General features: G+C 45.7%; 1 protein-coding gene across 3 annotated transcripts in view; it reads left to right on the top strand.

The window, feature by feature from the left end:
• Nucleotides 1-17,862, top strand: part of LOC111156281 (sorting nexin 29) — a 475,698-nt gene that overhangs the window by 35,450 nt on the left and 422,386 nt on the right. For 2 of the 3 annotated variants that reach the window (XM_022517058.1, XM_022517057.1), the window contains one exon: nt 8,916-9,040. In XM_022517058.1, coding sequence (XP_022372766.1) covers nt 8,916-9,040 — 125 coding nt within the window. Of the gene's footprint in view, nt 1-8,915; nt 9,041-9,338; nt 9,382-17,862 lie in introns of those variants that run through there. The other variant, XM_022517059.1, reaches the window with a different exon arrangement.

Raw genomic sequence — 17,862 nt, 5'->3', positions numbered from 1 at the left:
ATTGTACTGTCTGATCTCATTGCAGAAAGCTGAGCGATTCACATTTATATTTTGAACAGTGCTTATTTACAGATATTCATGCTTGGTCTATGATTGGTTTTAAAGCTTGTATTCCTGAATTGGTATCTTAATACTGTGACATTTTGCTGACCACTGGTGAGACTGAATATCTTTTCATCTGTTTATTGGCTACTATTTCTTCCTTTCATGATTTGTTTGTTGACTTGTTGAAAAGTTCATTATCATTTGAGTTGCTTGTCTCTCTCTTATCTGTTTGTAGAAGCTCTCCATGTATTATGGCTTTTAATCCCTTTTCAGTAGTATGTGTTATAAGTATTTCTGGAGAAAGTTTATTGTTTTACCATGTTTATGGTATTTTTGCCATATTGAAAGTTAAGAATCTTATGCAGGTAATAATATGAATGTTTTTTCTTTTAAGTAGGCTCCATGTCCAGTGTGGAGCCCAATATGGGGTTTGAACCCATGGCCCTGAGGTCATGACCTGAGCTGAGACCAAGAGTCAGATGCTTAACTGACTGATCCGCCCTGGCGCCCCAAATGAACCTTAAAAATTTTGGTTTTAGAATATCCTGTCCTGAGGTTCTTCTGTATGTTTTTCTATTATTTTTATAGTTTTATTTTTTTCCCATTTATATTTTTCCTGATCTGTCTGGAATTTTGTTCGGTCTGGAGTTTGAAATACAAGTTTATTTTTCTTTTCTTTCAGCCCTGTAGCTGGCCGCTTGTGTCATTGCCCCTGCTTAAACAGCCCATTCTTGCCCATCGGAATTGAAGTGCTATTATTATTATATTTAACATTTTCATATTTATTTGGATTTGGATTTTTTATGACAAGTTTCCCTATACTCCATCTGTATATTTATCCTTGCACCCAAAACCACACTGTGCCAAGTAGTTCCTTGGAATTATTATTATAATCCTTGGGATTTTTATTGGAATTGTATTCAATTTATACATTAATTGATGTATGCACAGTTAACTTATGCATTAATTAATGAAATTTTTACTTTAATACATCTTATTCAGGAAAATGGTATTTCTATTTATTTTGACCTTTATACCTTTTAAGAAAATATTATGCTTTTCTTCATGTAGGACTTTTATCTTTCTTGTTTAAAACTAGGATTTATTTTACTTTTGTTACTTTTGTAATTGAATTCCCTTGCCCCATTTTGTGTACTTAAAAAAATAAAATTTTAATGTTATAATTTCATTTATTGCAATATTTTTTATTTGGGGGCTGGAAACACTTTTATATCTTTGAATAAGAGATCTTGAAAAAGATCTGCCTTTCTTGGCTTAACATAATCTAAATTTTTAATTTATTTTTAAAAATTTGTTTTTTAAAATGGGGCACCTGGGTGGCTCAGTGGGTTAAAGCCTCTGCCTTCAGCTCAGGTCATGATCCCAGAGTCCTGGGATCGAGCCCCGCATCGGGCTCTCTGTTGGGTGGGGAGCCTGCTTCCCCCTCTCTCTCTGCCTCCCTCTCTGCCTACTTGTGATCTCTGTCTGTCAAATAAATAAATAAAATATTTAAAAAAATTGTTTTTTAATCTAAGCTTTTTAAAAAATGCTATTTCTTTTTTTTTTAAGATTTATTTATTTATTTATTTGACAGAGAGAGAGAGAGAGAGAGAGGTCACAAGTAGGCAGAGAGGCAGGCAGTGTGGGGGGAAAGCAGGCTCCCCGCTGAGCAGAGAGCCCGATGCGGGGCTCGATCCCAGGACCCTGATATCATGACCTGAGCCAAAGGCAGAGGCTTAACCCACTGAGCCACCCAGGTGCCCCTCTTCTTTTTTTTTTTTAATATAATTTAATTTTTTCAGTGTTCCAAGATTCATTGTTTAAGCACCACACCCAGTGCTCCATGCAATACGTGCCCTCCTTAATACCCACCACCAGGCCCTCCCAACCCCCACCCCCTTCCCCTCCAAAACCCTCAGTTTGTTTCTCAGAGTCCACAGTCTCTCATGGTTCATGGTAAAAAATGCTATTTCAAGTTCTCTGTAAGCATTTAAAATAGTTGTACACTTTTTCCTCACCATAACTTTTATTTTTAATTTATTTTAAAAATTTTTATATAGATTTTTAAAAAAATATTTTTATTTATTTATTTGACAGACAAATAGGCAGAGAGGCAGGCAGAGAGAGAGAGAGGAGGAGACAGGCTCCCTGCTGAGCAGAGAGACTGATGCGGGGCTAGATCCCGGGACCCTGGGATCATGACCGGAGCTGAAGACAGAGGCTTTAACCCACTGAGCCACCCAGGCACCCCATATTTTAAATTTATTTAAAAAAAATTTTTTTTTTTAAGATTTTATTTATTTATTTGACAGAGATCACAAGTAGGCAGAGAGGCAGGCAGAGAGAGAGGAGGAAGCAGGCTCCCCGCTGAGCGGAGAGCCAGATGTGGGGCTTCATCCCAGGAACCTGGGATCATGACCTGAGCTGAAGGCAGAGGCTTTAACCCACTGAGCCACCCAGGCACCCCTTAAAAATTTTTTTTAAAAAAGATTGTATTTATTTATTTGTCAGAGAGAGAGAGAAAGAGAATGAGCACAAGCAGGGGCAGCAGCAGGCAGAGGAAGAAACAGGCTCCCTGCTAGGCAAGGAGCTTGCTTTGGGACTGGATCCAAGGACCTTAGGATCATGACCTGAGCTGAAGGCAGATGCTTAACCGACTGAACCTCCTAGGCGCCCTTCACCATAACTTTCAAATTGGATTTCTTCATTTGTTGTAGCGCAAGGTAACAATATTTCTGGTTCTTGAGACATGAATACTTCCTTTTTTTTTTTTTAAGAGATTTTATTTATTTATTTGACAGACAGAGATCACAAGCAGGCAGAGATGCAGGCAGAAAGGAGGAGAAGCAGGCTCCCTACTGAGCAGAGAGCCCAATGCGGGGCTCGATCCCAAGAGACCCTGAGATCATGCCCTGAGCGGAAGGCAGAGGCTTAACCCACTGAGCCACCCAGGTGCCCATGAATACTTCTTTAATGCTTGTTTTGGAAGGAAGCTAGATTCAGAAAAGCATAAAGGCAAGAAAGACATCACCAGCAATTCTTTTACCAAGCAGCTCTTCATGTTTTCACTTAATTCCCTTTAGGATTTTTTTTTTTTTTTTTAGCATAGTTGAGAGCATACTTGATATATATTTCATATCCTGCTTATTTTGCATTTCATGTTACAAACTTGTGGGTTTTCATTGTAAGCTCTTGGTATGAGTTTTAAGGGCTAAATAGCGTTTGATTGTAAGCTGTTTATTGAACCAGTTCCCCCAATGTGAGATCCTTAGTGGTTTTAAATTTTCCCCAGGTGCAGATAATGTTTTGAGTATCTTCGTTCCTAAACCTTTACCTGTCTTGTAGATTGCGATCCACGATTGGTACCTGCCGGGAAAATTTACAGGCTAAAGGAGGTGAACCTTTGGAAAATTTACTTTATTACACCTAAGTGTAGAGCAGGGACCCCTGCAAATGGGTCCCAGTCTCTAAAGGCCAGTGGGGATTGTACTGTCCTAAGTCTGACATGTGGCTGATGCTGCTAATTGGCTGATTTTTATGGGTACAGTTGACTCCATTCCAGTTGACATCAGAGCTTTCCACATGAGGATAATCTGGTCCATTTCCATGATGTACTTAGTTTTCCCCCAAAAGGTTCCTGTAACTCAGTGAAAGGAGCACTTTGAAATATGCCCTTTTTCGTAAGGTTAATTTGATGTCGTTCATAAAAATGCAGCTTTTATTGCTGATCCTGTCAGTTGTTCTGACATTTGCCATAAAAGGGTACAGGATTCTTAAGAACCTTATTATAGATTACTGTGGCAGGATAAGGAGTCTTGAAATACAGGTCAGAGCTCAGGAAAACCAATGCTTGCAGAATTTCAGCAGTAAACTAGTTAAGCTCACGCAGGGTCCACCTGGGCGGGTTTTGATAGATAGTTTTAAATTCAGCAGGAGCAAAGTATTTAATTTTCCATTTCTTCGTTCCTGTGTCAGGCTTTACTGAACACCTCAAGGGCAGATTTACTTATTTATAAGAGAGGGAGAGAGCATGTGTGCGTGATTGATTTTGGTGGGGAGGGGCAGAGAGAGAGGGAGAGAGAACCTCCAGTGGATTCCCTGCTGAGCGCAGACCACAGCATGGGGCTCGATCTTAGACCTTGAGATCACCACCCGATTGGAAACCAAGAGTTGGATGCTTAACTGACTCTGCCACTCAGGTGCCAAGTTTCTTTTTTTTTAATTTTTGAGAGCTTTATTGAAGTCTAATTTACATACCATTAAAAAAACTACCTCTTGTGAGTGTACAATGCAGTGATTTTGAAAATTTTTTATTTATTTTAGAGAGAGAGAGAGAGAGAGACAAGGGTGCACATAAGGCGGTGGGTGGGGAAGGGTCTTAAGTAGACTGTGCACTGAGTGCCGAGTCCGCTGTGGGACTTGATCTCGTGACCCTGAGATCACCACCGGAGTGGAAACCAAGAGTCATCTGCCTAACCAACTGTGGCACCCACGCGCCCCCTGCAGTGATTTTTAAAATTCCATAAATTTATGGAGTTGTACAACCATCAACACACCCAGTTTGAGAACATTTTCCTTATACCTATTTTCTATTATGCAAGTTGACAGTTAATCCCCAATTCCAGCCTTAGACAACCACTAATTGACTTTTGGTTTCCAAATATTTACCTTCTCTCAACATTTCATGGACTCCTACAACATGTGGCTTTTTGGGTCTCACTTCTTTCCATTGGCATAATATTTTCAATGCTTCTCTTTGTCGTAGTGTGTCAGTACCTCTGTTCTCGTTATTGCCGAGTAATAATCCATTGTCTTGACAGTACCACATTTTAATTATCCGTTCATCTGGTCACCAGTTATGTGCATAAAAACTTGAAGTGATTTTCTTGACTGGTGCTTTTATTTATTTAAAAAAATTTTAAAAGAAGATTTTATTTATTTATTTGTCAGAGAGAGAGAGAGAGAGCGAGCGTACAAGTAGGGGAGCTAGAGGCAGAGGGAGAAGCAGGCTCCCTGCTGAGCAAGGACCGTAGTGCAGGGCTCCATCCCAGAATCCTGTGATCATGACTTGAGCAGAAGGCAGATGCTTCACCGACTGAGCCACCCAGGTGTCCCTTGACTGGTGCTTTAAAAAAAAAAAAAGAAAGAAAGAAAAAAAGAAAGAAAACCTTTGCTGTTACATTCCCCCACTTGATTACAAACATGCCCAGTTCACTGACTCACTAGAAGTTAGCTGTGATGAAATCCCATGGAGGCGGCTGACCCACCGTAGCGTTGCCCGCATTCGTTCGCAGAGAGCATTCTAGGAAATAGGAGAGACCGAGGAGAGAAAATAGCCCCACCAGTGCAGGTGCTCCTTTCACTTGGCAGGAATGATCAGACAACTGAGTGAAGATGAGAAGAAACGGAAACTTAAGCCTGACGAGGTTATAAATCAGTACCTCTCCTGTGCCCACCATGAGCTGAAGAGGTGTAGGTGCCTGTTGTTTCCAAGTGTGTTCGGTGTGATTCCTTGGTCTTAACTGGCTTGGGTTCGGATTATAAATTATACAAGATCTCCTGAGACGCATCTCTCCCCTAAATGTCCATCACATCTGTATTCTGCATGCCCCCAGGGCAGCGAGCATTTCAGTCATCATTACCATGGTAGCCAGGCATTGTGCTAGGTGCTGGAACAATGAAGATGAATGAGGTACGATCCCTGTTATGTGGGAGCGCCGGTCAGCAAGAGGAGGCATCTCTAAAGCAGATCGTTAATGGGAGAGTTTGGTCAAGGGCTGCAGTAGAAAGAAGTTCAGAATAAGGAGGCACTTAGGAAGGCTTCCTGGTGGAGGGGACCCTTGAGCTAAGTCTCGAATGACCAGTATAAGCTCACGTCCAATGGAGAAGTGAGATGGGGACATGGGAAGGGCGATAAATAGCATGGCCTTTGGCAGGGTAGTCATCATAATAATTATTATATGATTAGTACTCCCCCTGAGTTTTCTGCTGTGTTAGGTTGGTCATGACCTGTCTGCATCTAGAAGGTAATACTGATGATGTAACCCAAGCCTTGGGGGCTGGGTTTGTGCTGTTCACCTGCATTCCTTTCCCTTTAGGGGCCAGATATCTGGAGTTGGCAGGGCAGTTCCTGACTTGTACATTTGACTCAAGTAAACTGACAGGGATTGTTGATTCAATTTTTATTTTTTTTAAATTTTTTTTTAAAAAGATTTATTTATTTATTTATTTGACAGACAGAGATCACAAGTAGGGAGAGAGAGAGAGAGAGAGAGAGAGAGAGGAGGAAGCAGGCTCCCCGCTGAGCAGAGAGCCCGATGTGGGGCTCGATCCCAGGACCCTGGGATCATGACCTGAGCCGAAAGCAGAGGCTTTAACCCACTGAGCCACTCAGGCGCCCTGTTGATTCAATTTTTATATTTGCAGATGATTTGTTTCACGATCCAGGCTGTGGGTTTTTTTTTTTAAATTTTAAAGATTTTTTTTATTTATTTGACAGAGATCACAAGTAGGCAGAGAGGCAGGCAGAGAGAGAGAGGAGGAAGCAGGCTCCCTGCTGAGCAGAGAGCCCGATGCAGGGCTCGATCCCAGGACCCTGGGATCATGACCCGAGCCGAAGGCAGAGGCCTTAATCCACTGAGCCACCCAGGCACCCCTTTTATTAGGTGACCCAGCTTTCAGGAAGCCCTTAAATGTGGGCCTGTGTGAATGTGTAGAGAGAGTAGCATATGCACATCTCATATTTAAGAGTGACCTCTGCCTAGGAAAGAGGGACGTTTCAATATGGGAGAGTATTCTGGGACTCATGGCTCAAGATTACTCACTTACCTAGCCACAGAAGAAGCATTTATGGAGTGTGTACTGGGTACCAGACTCTGAGCTCGGTGCAGGGGGCCAAGGGAGGAGCTGGAAACCAAATTGTGTTGTTGAGGACAGGTGTTAGGTTTGGGCTGCCAATTAGGCTTCCTTCCTGTGAGGGCCAGCTTTTCTCTGGCAGTGGTGGCCTAGAATGCTGGGATGGATTAGTGATGTCTGTTACGAGCACAGATTGGAGAGTAAACGTAGTGCCGGTTATTTGCTGACAATATGTTAGGGTTTTCTGGTGTACGCGGATGACTTGAGTAAAGGTGGGGTATGGGAAAGAGAGGGCATTTGTCTCAGAATCAGCATGTTTGCCTTGGTATGGGGTGTATCTGGAAGCTGCTTTGGATCACTTTGGGGTTGGGTAGGGCTGGAGTACAGATGTTATTAATTATATAGTCTTACAATGCTGCTCATTATGTACTCAGGTACTGTCTCTTAAATGTCTGTAGCCTGTTTCTTTAGGTGTGAAATGGAGATAATACCTGCCTCACCCATATATAATAATGTTGATGGAAGGAGCTAATGAAATAATGGGTATGAAAATAGTTTACTGCCCACAGAGCAGTAAACCCTTGGAGTATTATTACTACAGGTGTGGAGGTGAATGGAACAGGAAATGCCTGAAGTTGGGCAAGGTTGAGCCAGATGGTGATGGCGTCAGGTCCTTTGCATTGGGTCCCTCTGCCTAGTCTGCTGTGTCTGTCACATCCAGGTTATGACTCCAAGTTACCTCCACTCAGGCCCCAGAATCTAAGCCTGTTCCTGCTGTGTCTTCACTTACCACCTCATCTGGTCTTATTTTCTTCAGAGTTCCCATTAACTGAAATGGTCCAGTTAGCATCTTTGTGTATCTCCCTCTGCTAGAACCATGCACATGTGGTGAGGCAGAGACCATGCTCTTTGTATCCTCAGAGCCTAGAACAGTAGTGCCTGGTACATAGGAAGAGTTCAGGATTTATTGTTAATATTTTTTGAGGGGAGAGGGCATGGGAGAGCACTAGCACAAGTGGGGTGGGAGGGCCAGAGGGGAAGAGAATCTTCAGCAGATTCCACGCTCAGCGTGGAGCCTGATGTGGGGCTTGATCTCATGACCCTGAGGTCATGACCTGAGCCAAAATCAAGAGTTGAACGCTTAACCGACTGAGACACCCAGGCGCCCCAAAGATTTAACGCAGGTTGTGTGAGCAAATGGAAGGGCCTTAAAGTCTACAGACTCAATGGGCCTAGGTGCCCAGGAGCCCTGGGAGGATTGTAAAGAATAGAAGGTAGAAAAAAAAAAAAGAATAGAAGGTAGTAGCTCTGACTTCATCTCTTTGCCAAGATGTTTGTGAAGCTCTTATTTCTTTGGTTATTGAGAAATACAATTAATTGAATCCACAGTAGTAACTTAATTGAAAGTTCATTCCATCAAGTCTGGATCTGACTTCACACTATAATCCCTTACAACAAAACAAAGAACAAGAATCAGAATTCATAAACTTTTTTTTTTAGTGTATGTAACAGGGCATGAAATTATACAATGTTTCCAATTTGGCAGGCTGCTGCATTCAATCTCTGGAAAGATAATCTGGTTCCTTAAACTACATGCAGTATGAATTAGAGTTGGAGTTTGTGAATTGAATACAATTAGCAGCCCGCCCCTCCCCACACCAGACTGATTTGGTTTTAAATTGGCTTTCAGTTTTTTCTCCTCTGCTGGCTGGCACCAATTCCATTTTCCCTCCTTTCTTGTGAGTTGTTACTATGCTTTCAAGAGTCTCATGAATATAGCTAGGCTGTGTAGGGCTTCCTGCAGGTATGTGAAATGAACACACATGGAGAGGGGTGTGCTGAGGGGTCCAAGTCAATTCCATGTCAGTTACCGGTCCATAAATCCAGGTGTCAGGTGTGTGCACCTACCAGAGGTTTAGAGCTGGTGACTCACCCCCTTCCAGGAGGTGCCGGGGCTACCCTGGTTGTCTCTCTCCCTGCACAGGTGGACTGATGAATCACTGCTTCTCTCGCAGGGTAACCTGTCTGTGTGCCCAGTTTGAGGCCGTCCTGCAGCATGGCCTGAAGAGGAGCCGGGGATTGGCGCTAACGGCAGCCGCGATCAAACAGGCAGCAGGCTTCGCCAGCAAAACGGAAACAGGTACTGCTTGGCCTGCTGCAGGGCGGAGGATGTAGCCTTTTCTAAAAAGTTTTTATTTGGTTTTTAAGAGCGGGCAAGGCAGGCATTGTGTGGGATGGGGCAGCCTGATGGTGCAGAAATCCGCGTGTGACGCTGTCTTACCTGTTGCCCTTTACAGAATCCTCAGAGCCCCGTGTTCATCTCTGGGGGCTCAGGGTCCTGCAGCCAAGGTGCTTATGTCACCAGTGCCATGTGGCAGTTGCTGGGAGATCGATGATGTGTTTTAATTCCGGGCATGGGGATAGCAAGACATTTCGTAACTAAATCTGCTTTCAACACCAGCAGCAGGAAGAGCAGAATCAGTAGGTATCTGAGTGGACAGCTCTGCTACCATCCGTTTTAGTGTCGTCCAAGTAGTGTGCCGTGCTCCTGTGTGTCTGGAGGACAGGGACAGTGCTGATAATCTCTGCTAACACGTAGGAGTGCTTTGCACAAGACTGGAACTTCGTTAGTCTTTTATATAAATAAACTCATTCAGCTTTCATGACAGCCTTATGAGTAGTAGGGCTTTCATTTTCTCTACTGTACAAATGAGGAAGCTTTTAAAGGGATGTGCTCTGGATCTGGACCTAAAAGTGTATCATGTCATATAAGAAACATTCTATGTCCTTCTTCCCCAACATTTTTTTTTTTTTTTTTTTTTGAGAAGGAGTGTGAACGGGTGTGTGGGAGGGGGGCAAGGGCAGATGGAGAGGGAGAAAGAATCTTTGTTTTTTTTTTTTTTTAAAGATTTATTTATTTATTTATTAGAGAGAGAGAGAGAGAGAGAGAGAGGGAGAGAGAGAGCGTGCACACATGAGCAGGGGCAGGGGAAGAGGGAGAAGCAGGATCGCCAGTGAGCGAGGAGCCTGATGTGGGACTCGATCCCAGGACCCTGAGATCATGACCTGAGCTGAAGGCAGGTGCTTAACCGACTGAGCCACCCAGGCATCCCAGGGAGAAAGAATCTTAAGCAGGCTCCACGCCCAGCGCAGAGCCCAGTGTGGGGCTCAATCACATGACTGAGATTATGACCTGAGCCAAAACCAAGAGTCAGATGCTTAACTAACTGAGCCACCAGGTGCCCCTCTTCCCCAGCATTTTAAAGAGCAGGCTTTGGGGCACCTGGGTGGCTCAGTGGGTTAAGCCTCTGCCTTCGGCTTGGGTCATGATCCCAGGGTTCTGGGATGGAGCCTGCATCGTGCTCTCTGCTCAGCAGGGAGCCTGCTCCGCCCCCCACCCCCACCCCGCCCTCTGCCTGCCTCTCTGTCAAATAAATGAATAAAATCTTTAAAAAAAATTATAAAGAGCAGGTTTTTTCAGACCCTACTTGGGATTGCTGCGCCAAATTCCTGACTCTTGTTATTGTGATGTCCGTGTCACTGTTAGTGCCCCTCGTTCCCAGCTGACCAGCCCTCGCCGTGTCTGGTGGAGGTGTCTGTTGGGCATTGTCTGCCAAACAAGCCCTTTTTGTTACTTGGGACTGGTAGTCCAAGGAGCACCAGCACGTCTGTGAGGCACCACCAGCGTTCCCATTCTTGACCTCTCCTGTCTCAGCACGATTTCAGCACCACCTCCTGAAGAGAGACTGACCAGCGAGCAGAGTCTCTTCCTTGTTTTCTGCTGCGGAGAGGTTCTGGGCGGCTTCCCTGCCGATTGGGAGCAGGGGAAAGGCCAGGCTAGCTTTGCTCTCGAGGGGGTTGCCGAGGGCTTCTGTCGATCTTTCCTGCGGTGCAGTTAACCATTCACTGGTGCTGGACGGTCCTTGGCTAATGAAATTCCCCCACTATGGAATGTTTGATTAAAAACCTCCTACGGGGAAGGGGCATGGGTGGGTTTTCAACTGTTAGGAGTCGGGAAAGATCAGATAAGTGGCTGCTTGGTCGCTCTTAAAGCCATCAGAGTGACTGTGGCAGGCCAAATGAGAAAATGAAATCGGAAGAGGAGGCGTGGATGGGAATGAGCTTGCCTGTTTTCCCTTGTCCCTGCTGGCTGCTGGCCTGGGCCCTTTCTGTAGCTTAGGACTTAATACCAGGCCCTAGAGTTGGGTGATGGGGTTGAAATCCCCGCTCTGTGACTCGTCACACATGAGCGCTCTGGGACATCCCCTCTCTGAGCTTCTGGTTCCTCATGCATAATAAAATAAGGCCACACACAGGACTGGCTCCCAGTGTTGTGCTGGGGGCTCCTGAGAAAGCACCTGCAAAGCCCAGGCCTCAGTACAGAGCTCCCGGGGCTGGTGCTGGATAACATGGCAGCAACTGGCCAGTTCTTGGATCCATTGCACTGAAGCCCAGATAAGTTCCTACGTTGTTCAAGTTCCCAGAGCTAGTAAATGGATTCTAGCCCAGGTCAGACTGATGTCAGATTCCTGGCTCTTCTCTGAGCCCTGCTCCGCCGGCTGTGGCCCGATGCCCACTGCTGTTCCTCTGTAGACCACTCTCACTCAATTAGCTGGATTGAAAGTGACAGGAGACCATAAGTAATGGTGTATTAATCCACAGGGCTGTTGCAGTAGCTCCGTTTACAGATGGGAAACATTACCCTTAGAAGAGAGAAGAGCTGAATTCAAAGTAATGACTGAGCAAACGAGATTGTTGGAAATCACGCTGTAGTAGATAATACCGAGCCCGCCGGGGCGGGACTGTGGTTGGTCATCTGGGGTGAGGGTTGCCTGCATGGCTGAGTTCGGAAACTGGTGCCCTTGTATGGTGTCCACATTTATAAATTATGATATTTCCTGTTGAAATATGAATTGCTAGTTTTTGTTCACCTTGAGGATCTGTGGCTCTGAGCCCACGTTTCCTGCTCGCTGTGGTTGGAACCCACCGCCCTATGCAGAGGGGCCCCATGCTCTAGTCCCCCATGCTCTGTACCTCTCCCTCCTGCCCCTGACAGCTTAGACAAGCGCTGTTGTCATTTTTGTCCCGCTGTTGTTCTTCCCATTGTTCTCATGTGAAATTTAGCAGTTTTCAAGTACAAACACCTCTCAGATGATAAGCCTTTGAAGTCCGTTTCTGGAGCGTGGAAATGGTTATCACTTTTGTCCACTTTTATAGTCGCTTTCTGGGGAGAGGATCTGTTAACTTCCTCCTTGGCTGTATAGCCAGGGGTCCCTTGTTTTTGTTTCTTTGTTTGTTTTTTGCTTTCGTCTTGATTTTGAATCCGTCCTTGTCTTTGGCATGTGCCTGGTGGCGGAGACCGAGTACGGTGTGTGAAGAGATGGGTGAAGCTTGTGATGATTCATCCTTCTTCAGAGGGGGGTCACTCCTGCCGCTCAGGCAGATGAGGTAGAGGAAGATCAGTTTACTCCCATCCAGGATGGAGCCTTTCACGCCTGGGCTTCAGCATTTGCAAGAGCTGACGTATTTCTGCTTTTGCCTTATTGCCAGGACGTAGTGATTTGGGGTTTCCCAAGTGTATTCATTTCTTGGAGCTGCCGTGACAAATTTACACACCTTCGTGGCTTAAGACCGCAGGAGAAATTGATCCTCTCACATTTCTGGAGGCCAGGAGTCCAAAATCTAGGCGTTGGCAGAGCTGATTCCTTCTGGATGCTCTGAGGGAGAAAGCCTTCCCAGCTTCCGGTGGTTGTCAGCCGTCCTTGGCACCCCGTGCTTGTGGCCGCTTCCCTCCAGTCTGGGCCTCGGTCTTCTCATGGCCTCTTCCCTCTGGGCCTCTGTCTTCATGTCCTCTTTTCAGAAGAACAACAGCCCTGCTGGATTTTGGCCCACCCTCCTCCAGTAGTCCCTCAGCTTAACTAAGTACATCTGCAAAGAGCCTTTTTCCAAATAAAGTCGCACTCTGTGGTTTCAGAGGGACATGGATTTTCGGGGGACGCTTCAATCCAGCACACCCTGGATCCCTGAGCTGTTAACCAGTTTCCGTCCTCCTCTGCTGGTTCTGAGCTCACATTTTTTCCCTTCCAGACCTCATGGGAATTCTGAAAGCCCTGCTTCACTTTTCATCAGACAAACTCTGTAGCTGCAAGAAGCCTCGAGGGCCAAGTAAGGCTCCGAATGTAGGACTCCTGTCTGTGGGCTTGCCTTCTCTTGGGGATCTGGGTTCTTTGTTACTTGCCTTTGTAGCACTCCCAAGTCCCCAGCTTTATTTTAATAACCGTTTAAATAACTGCCCAGCTTTTTCCCTTGTTTTTGCGGGAGACGTTGTCTGATCTGGAGTCATCTTCCAAAGCTGAACGCGGCCCTTCGAGGCCACACTCTGCGTGCCTTTTCCTCTTGCTGCACCGCAGCCTGCGTGTGCGGCCGTGTCCGTGGCTTGTCTGGAGATCAGGTGGCAGGTGTTCCTTCCGTGATAAACTGTAGCCTGGGCAACGGAGCTTACAGGCAGAGTCCCTCCAGTTCTGGGAGGTTTTTAGCCGGTGCCTGCATCCATCCTCCATTCCCGAGCTGGCTTGTTTGTTTGGTGTTTTTGTTTTGTCTTTGTTTTCGCTTTAGCATTTGGGTTTCATATGTTTGTTTGTTGGTTGGTTTATGTGTTTTTGACTTGGGGTATTTTGTGTTTTGACCCAGACATCCCTGAGTTAGGGAACGTTGGTAGCATGGCTGTGATTACAAACAGGCCACCAGCTCAGCTTTGTCAGCATTGTCGGTGGGCTTGGGAAGTGGTGTCCCTCCCCAGCTGAGATCCCCTTGAATCGATGGTGCCAACAGCTGGGGTACGCAGGACCCAGAGAGGCTTGGGATGAGGTTATGCAGTGTGTCTCCTCTGGGATTCAAGCGCCAGAAGCGAGAGTCTGCTGCGTCCTGGGGTGCTTTTTCCTCTTAGTTGGACGAGTGGCTAGATTTATCTCCGCAGGTGATTGATTTGGTGGTGGTCAGATGGGAGTCTGCATTTCCAGAGTCTGGTCCTGCCGTCTGCGTCTCTCTCTTCGAGTTACGTAGGTTTGCGTGAATAATTACAGCAGGAATTGGTCATTCCTTATCCAGCAGCTCTGTCCCTTCTTTCTTGCTAATGGAATTCTGATTTTGTTCAGATGTTGGGTCGCCAAGAGCTTGAGGCTTGAAGCTCGCTCCAGGGGGAGTGAGTCTAGATCAGATCAGGCTAGCCATAATAATTATCAGCCTGCCAGTAGTTGCTTTCAGAATAGACACGAGACAAAATTCTGACCAAAGGGAAGGGAGAATTCTGCTTCTTTTTTATTTTATTTTATGGTGCTGGGTTGTTTGCGTGTGACTGTGATGTTTGGAGCTATGGCAATGATCTTGTGACTGTGAAGGAGGACAGGTCTGAGGACAAAAGCCAGTACACGAAGGATAGCAGCTCAGAAAGGTAGAAAGTACCTTGGTAGTGGCACTGAGCTTCTGAATTAACCACGGCTAGACCTGCCCTAGCTCTGGACTGAATGTTGTGTGGGGATAGTAAATTTCCTAATGTTGGAAGCCATCTTGAGTTGGATCTCTGCTTACAAGCCTCCTAAAACAACCTAACTTAAACAATAGAGAAAAGCAAGACAACTTTAATAGAAGTCAAAGGCCTGTGCTCCAGAAATGAGAGGACAGTCATGACTAGCATGCTAATCTTGGATGTTTTCTGCTCCTTTTTGGTAATTTGGCTGACCACAGGCCTGGCTTCCCTGTTTGCTGATGACTCACACTGAGAAGCTCCCGTGAGCCAGGGCCTTCGTTAGACCCTTTGTTCGTTGTTCGGTTTTATTTCTGAAGTGACTATGCTTCGGGAATGACAATGTCCCCATTTTACAGATGAAGAAAATAAGGCTCAAAGAAATGAAATACTTTTCTTAATGCTCCAGACCTAGTAATTGTGACAGAGCCAGGGTTTTGACTTTGGTCTCCATGATTGTGACTCAGAAACTCTTCCTTTTTTAGTCACGATGGCACGTTGTTTCCAGAAAGAGGGCTCTCTGGGAGACCATGACCCACTGCCCCCCAACCCTCCAGTTTGAATTCATGAGTAAATGAAGCAGCGAGTATTTTTTTAAAAAAGATTTTATTTATTTATTTATTTGAGAGAAAGAATGAGAGAAAGAGAGAGCATGAGAAGAGGGGGGAGGGTCAGAGAGAGCAGCAGACTCCCCACCAAGTAGGGAGTCCGATCCTGGGATTCCAGGGTCATGGCCTGAGCTGAAGGCAGTCGCTTAACCAACTGAGCCACCCAGGCGCCCAGCAGCAAGTATTTTAGGTTACGATCACTTAGAGCAGAGGTCAGCACACCATGTCCTGCCACTTATTTTTATAAAGTTTTATTGGAAGACAGCCACGCACATTCATCTACGTACTACGCATGGCGGCTTTTAGGCAGTTGTGACTGAGACCATTTTTCTCATAAAGTCTGAAGTATCTAATATTTGGTCCTTTAGAGAAGAAGTTTTCTACTGCCTGTCTTCGAGAACAAAGGACAGGGGATCCCACTTTACCTTATCACATCATGCTCCCTTGTCAGTTGCCTGCCTACCTCCCTCCATGATAAGCTTTGGGACTGCAGGGCACCATGTCAATTTTACTTCTCCTGACTCTCCCACTCCTAGCATAGTGTCTGGAAATACATAGTACTTCAGTAGAAGTACATTGATATCTCATGATTTCAGTTGGCACAGTATTGTATTTCATGGTTCCTGAGGTAATTCTACCAGGGTCACTGCAGAGTGCTACGAAGGAAGTGATTAAGTTTGGGGGAAAAGAGCAGAGATTGATTTTTAAATTTACTAAAAATGAATTAAAAGTGACGGAAAGCTACATAGGCTTGGCTTGGAATTGGAGGGTTTTGCAGATGTTGGATGCCCAAAGCAGTCAGTACAGGATGCAGTGTGGAAAAATGAATGATTTTTCTTCCTGCTGGAGAAAGGAGAAAGAACCACTACAGTCAGTGCCTGTCCTCGTCTGTTGGGGGCTGCTGTAACATGATGCCATGGACTTAGGAGCTTATAAACAGCAGCCATTTATCAGGTTTCTGGAGGCTGGGAAGTCCAAGGTCAAGATGCTAGTGTGGTTGAGTGAGGACCCCTTTCCTGGTCCATAACCAGTGCCTTCCCTGGTGGAAGGGGACAAGGGATCCCGCTGCAGCCGCTTTCTGAAGGACACTAATGCAATTCCACGAAGATCCCACCTTCATGACCTAAGCGTCCTCCGGAAGTCCCCACCTCCTCATACCATCATCTTTAGGGGTTAGGATTTTAGCATAGGAATTTTGGAGGGACACATTCAGACCATAGTAGTGCCATTTCATGAGAAAACCTCGTAATTGGATGTTCTTGTTAATAACTAATGGATCGTCATGCGGTGATGTGTGGGCAGTCCATTACAAGGTCATAGGCTGGTTCAGAACGGACCAGAGACACACCTGCTGTTACCGAGCTCTCTGTCCTGCAAAATTTAAGTCTGTTCAGCAGCCCTTGGCACCAAGGACCCTCTGACGTTGAAACACTGTTTCCCCCTCTCCTGGGGGGCCACAACCTCCTGACATACTTGCTGGTACTTTGTTGATCCTTCTTATGTATCATTTCTATGCCTGCCCCCCCTCCCAATGGAGCTATCATTCATCTTCACATTGTTTTGTTGCCTCTCGCTTCTATACACACACCTGCTGTCTGAGTTCTTTGGTAAAAATTGCTCTCCCTGTGTTGATTACTCGAAGTTCTGCCTGCAGCCCACATCACTCCCTGGGGCCCTTTCTCTGAACGTGTCTCTATCCAGATGCACCGCAAGCTCCTCACAAAGACTGAATCCTCCTCTCCAACCCCGTTTTGCTCCTGTGTTCCTTGCTTCGTGAATGGCTCTTTCACCTGGTTTTCCTGGACAGCCCTCGGGTTTCCTTGCAGCCTCCTTGTCCTTCCCCTCTGCCCTGTTTTGTCCTTTTGCCTTCTGTCTCCATCCTCCTCAACCCACTCTGCATATTATGCCTGTGGGGAGTTCTTCAATGACCAGCCTGTTCCCTGCCCCCTACTTAAAGCTCTGTCGTGGTTCTCTTTAGAGTTGGGACAGGGGACACACTCCTTGACATGGCTTTCATGGTCTGTCCCCTACCAGCTTTGTCTGTCTCTGCTCTTCCTCTAAACCGTACCCCACACTGAGGGCTAACAGGCAGCTGGCCGGCAAGACATTGTAACACTTCTGTCCAGTTGATAAATAAATCATGACCTGAGTCCTCTGAGTTCCCCTCTGGCTGCAGCCCCTGCCTGGGGAACTCCTGGGACCTCTTCATAAGTCAGCAACTAAAGCGTTAATGCTAGATGCTCTTGGGGAGAAGGTCTTCAGTACCTCTATTTTGTCATTGCTCAGGGACCAGGTTAGGTGGCTAAGCCCTCAGTGTTGAACGGCGTGCCTGGTTTGTAGAATCCTGAAGCTGTCAGGTCTGGAAGTGCTCTTTGTTCTTACCCTTCTGCTGCCCTCCTTCCTCCTCAGCCCTCACTCATACACTAACTACTCAAACGTCTGTTCTCTCTCTTTAAAATTGTGGCAAAGTACACATAACATAAAAATGACCATTTGAACCATTTTAAGTGTACACATTAGGCGACTAACCCCACCATTCATCTCTAGAATGTTTTCATTTCCCCATGTTGAAAGTCCATCTGCATTAAACACTGACTCCCCCTCCTCCAGCCCTAGGCACTTGCCATTCTACTTTCCATCTCCATGGTTTGTCTTGTTTAAGTACGTTGTACAAGTCAGGCTTACTTATGTGCCACATACCTAAGGTTTAGTTCCTTTACTCTAATGTCTTCAGGGTTCATGCATTTGTAGTATGTCAGAGTTTCCTTCTTTTTTAAGGCCGAATAGTAGTCCATCGTGTGTACACACACCACTGTGTTTATTTTCTCCTCT

This window comes from Enhydra lutris, unplaced genomic scaffold, assembly GCF_002288905.1.
Source record: "Enhydra lutris kenyoni isolate GAN:26980312 unplaced genomic scaffold, ASM228890v2 scaffoldscaffold45, whole genome shotgun sequence".
Classification (NCBI taxonomy): domain Eukaryota; kingdom Metazoa; phylum Chordata; class Mammalia; order Carnivora; family Mustelidae; genus Enhydra; species Enhydra lutris.
This window is presented reverse-complemented; position numbering and strand designations above follow the sequence as displayed.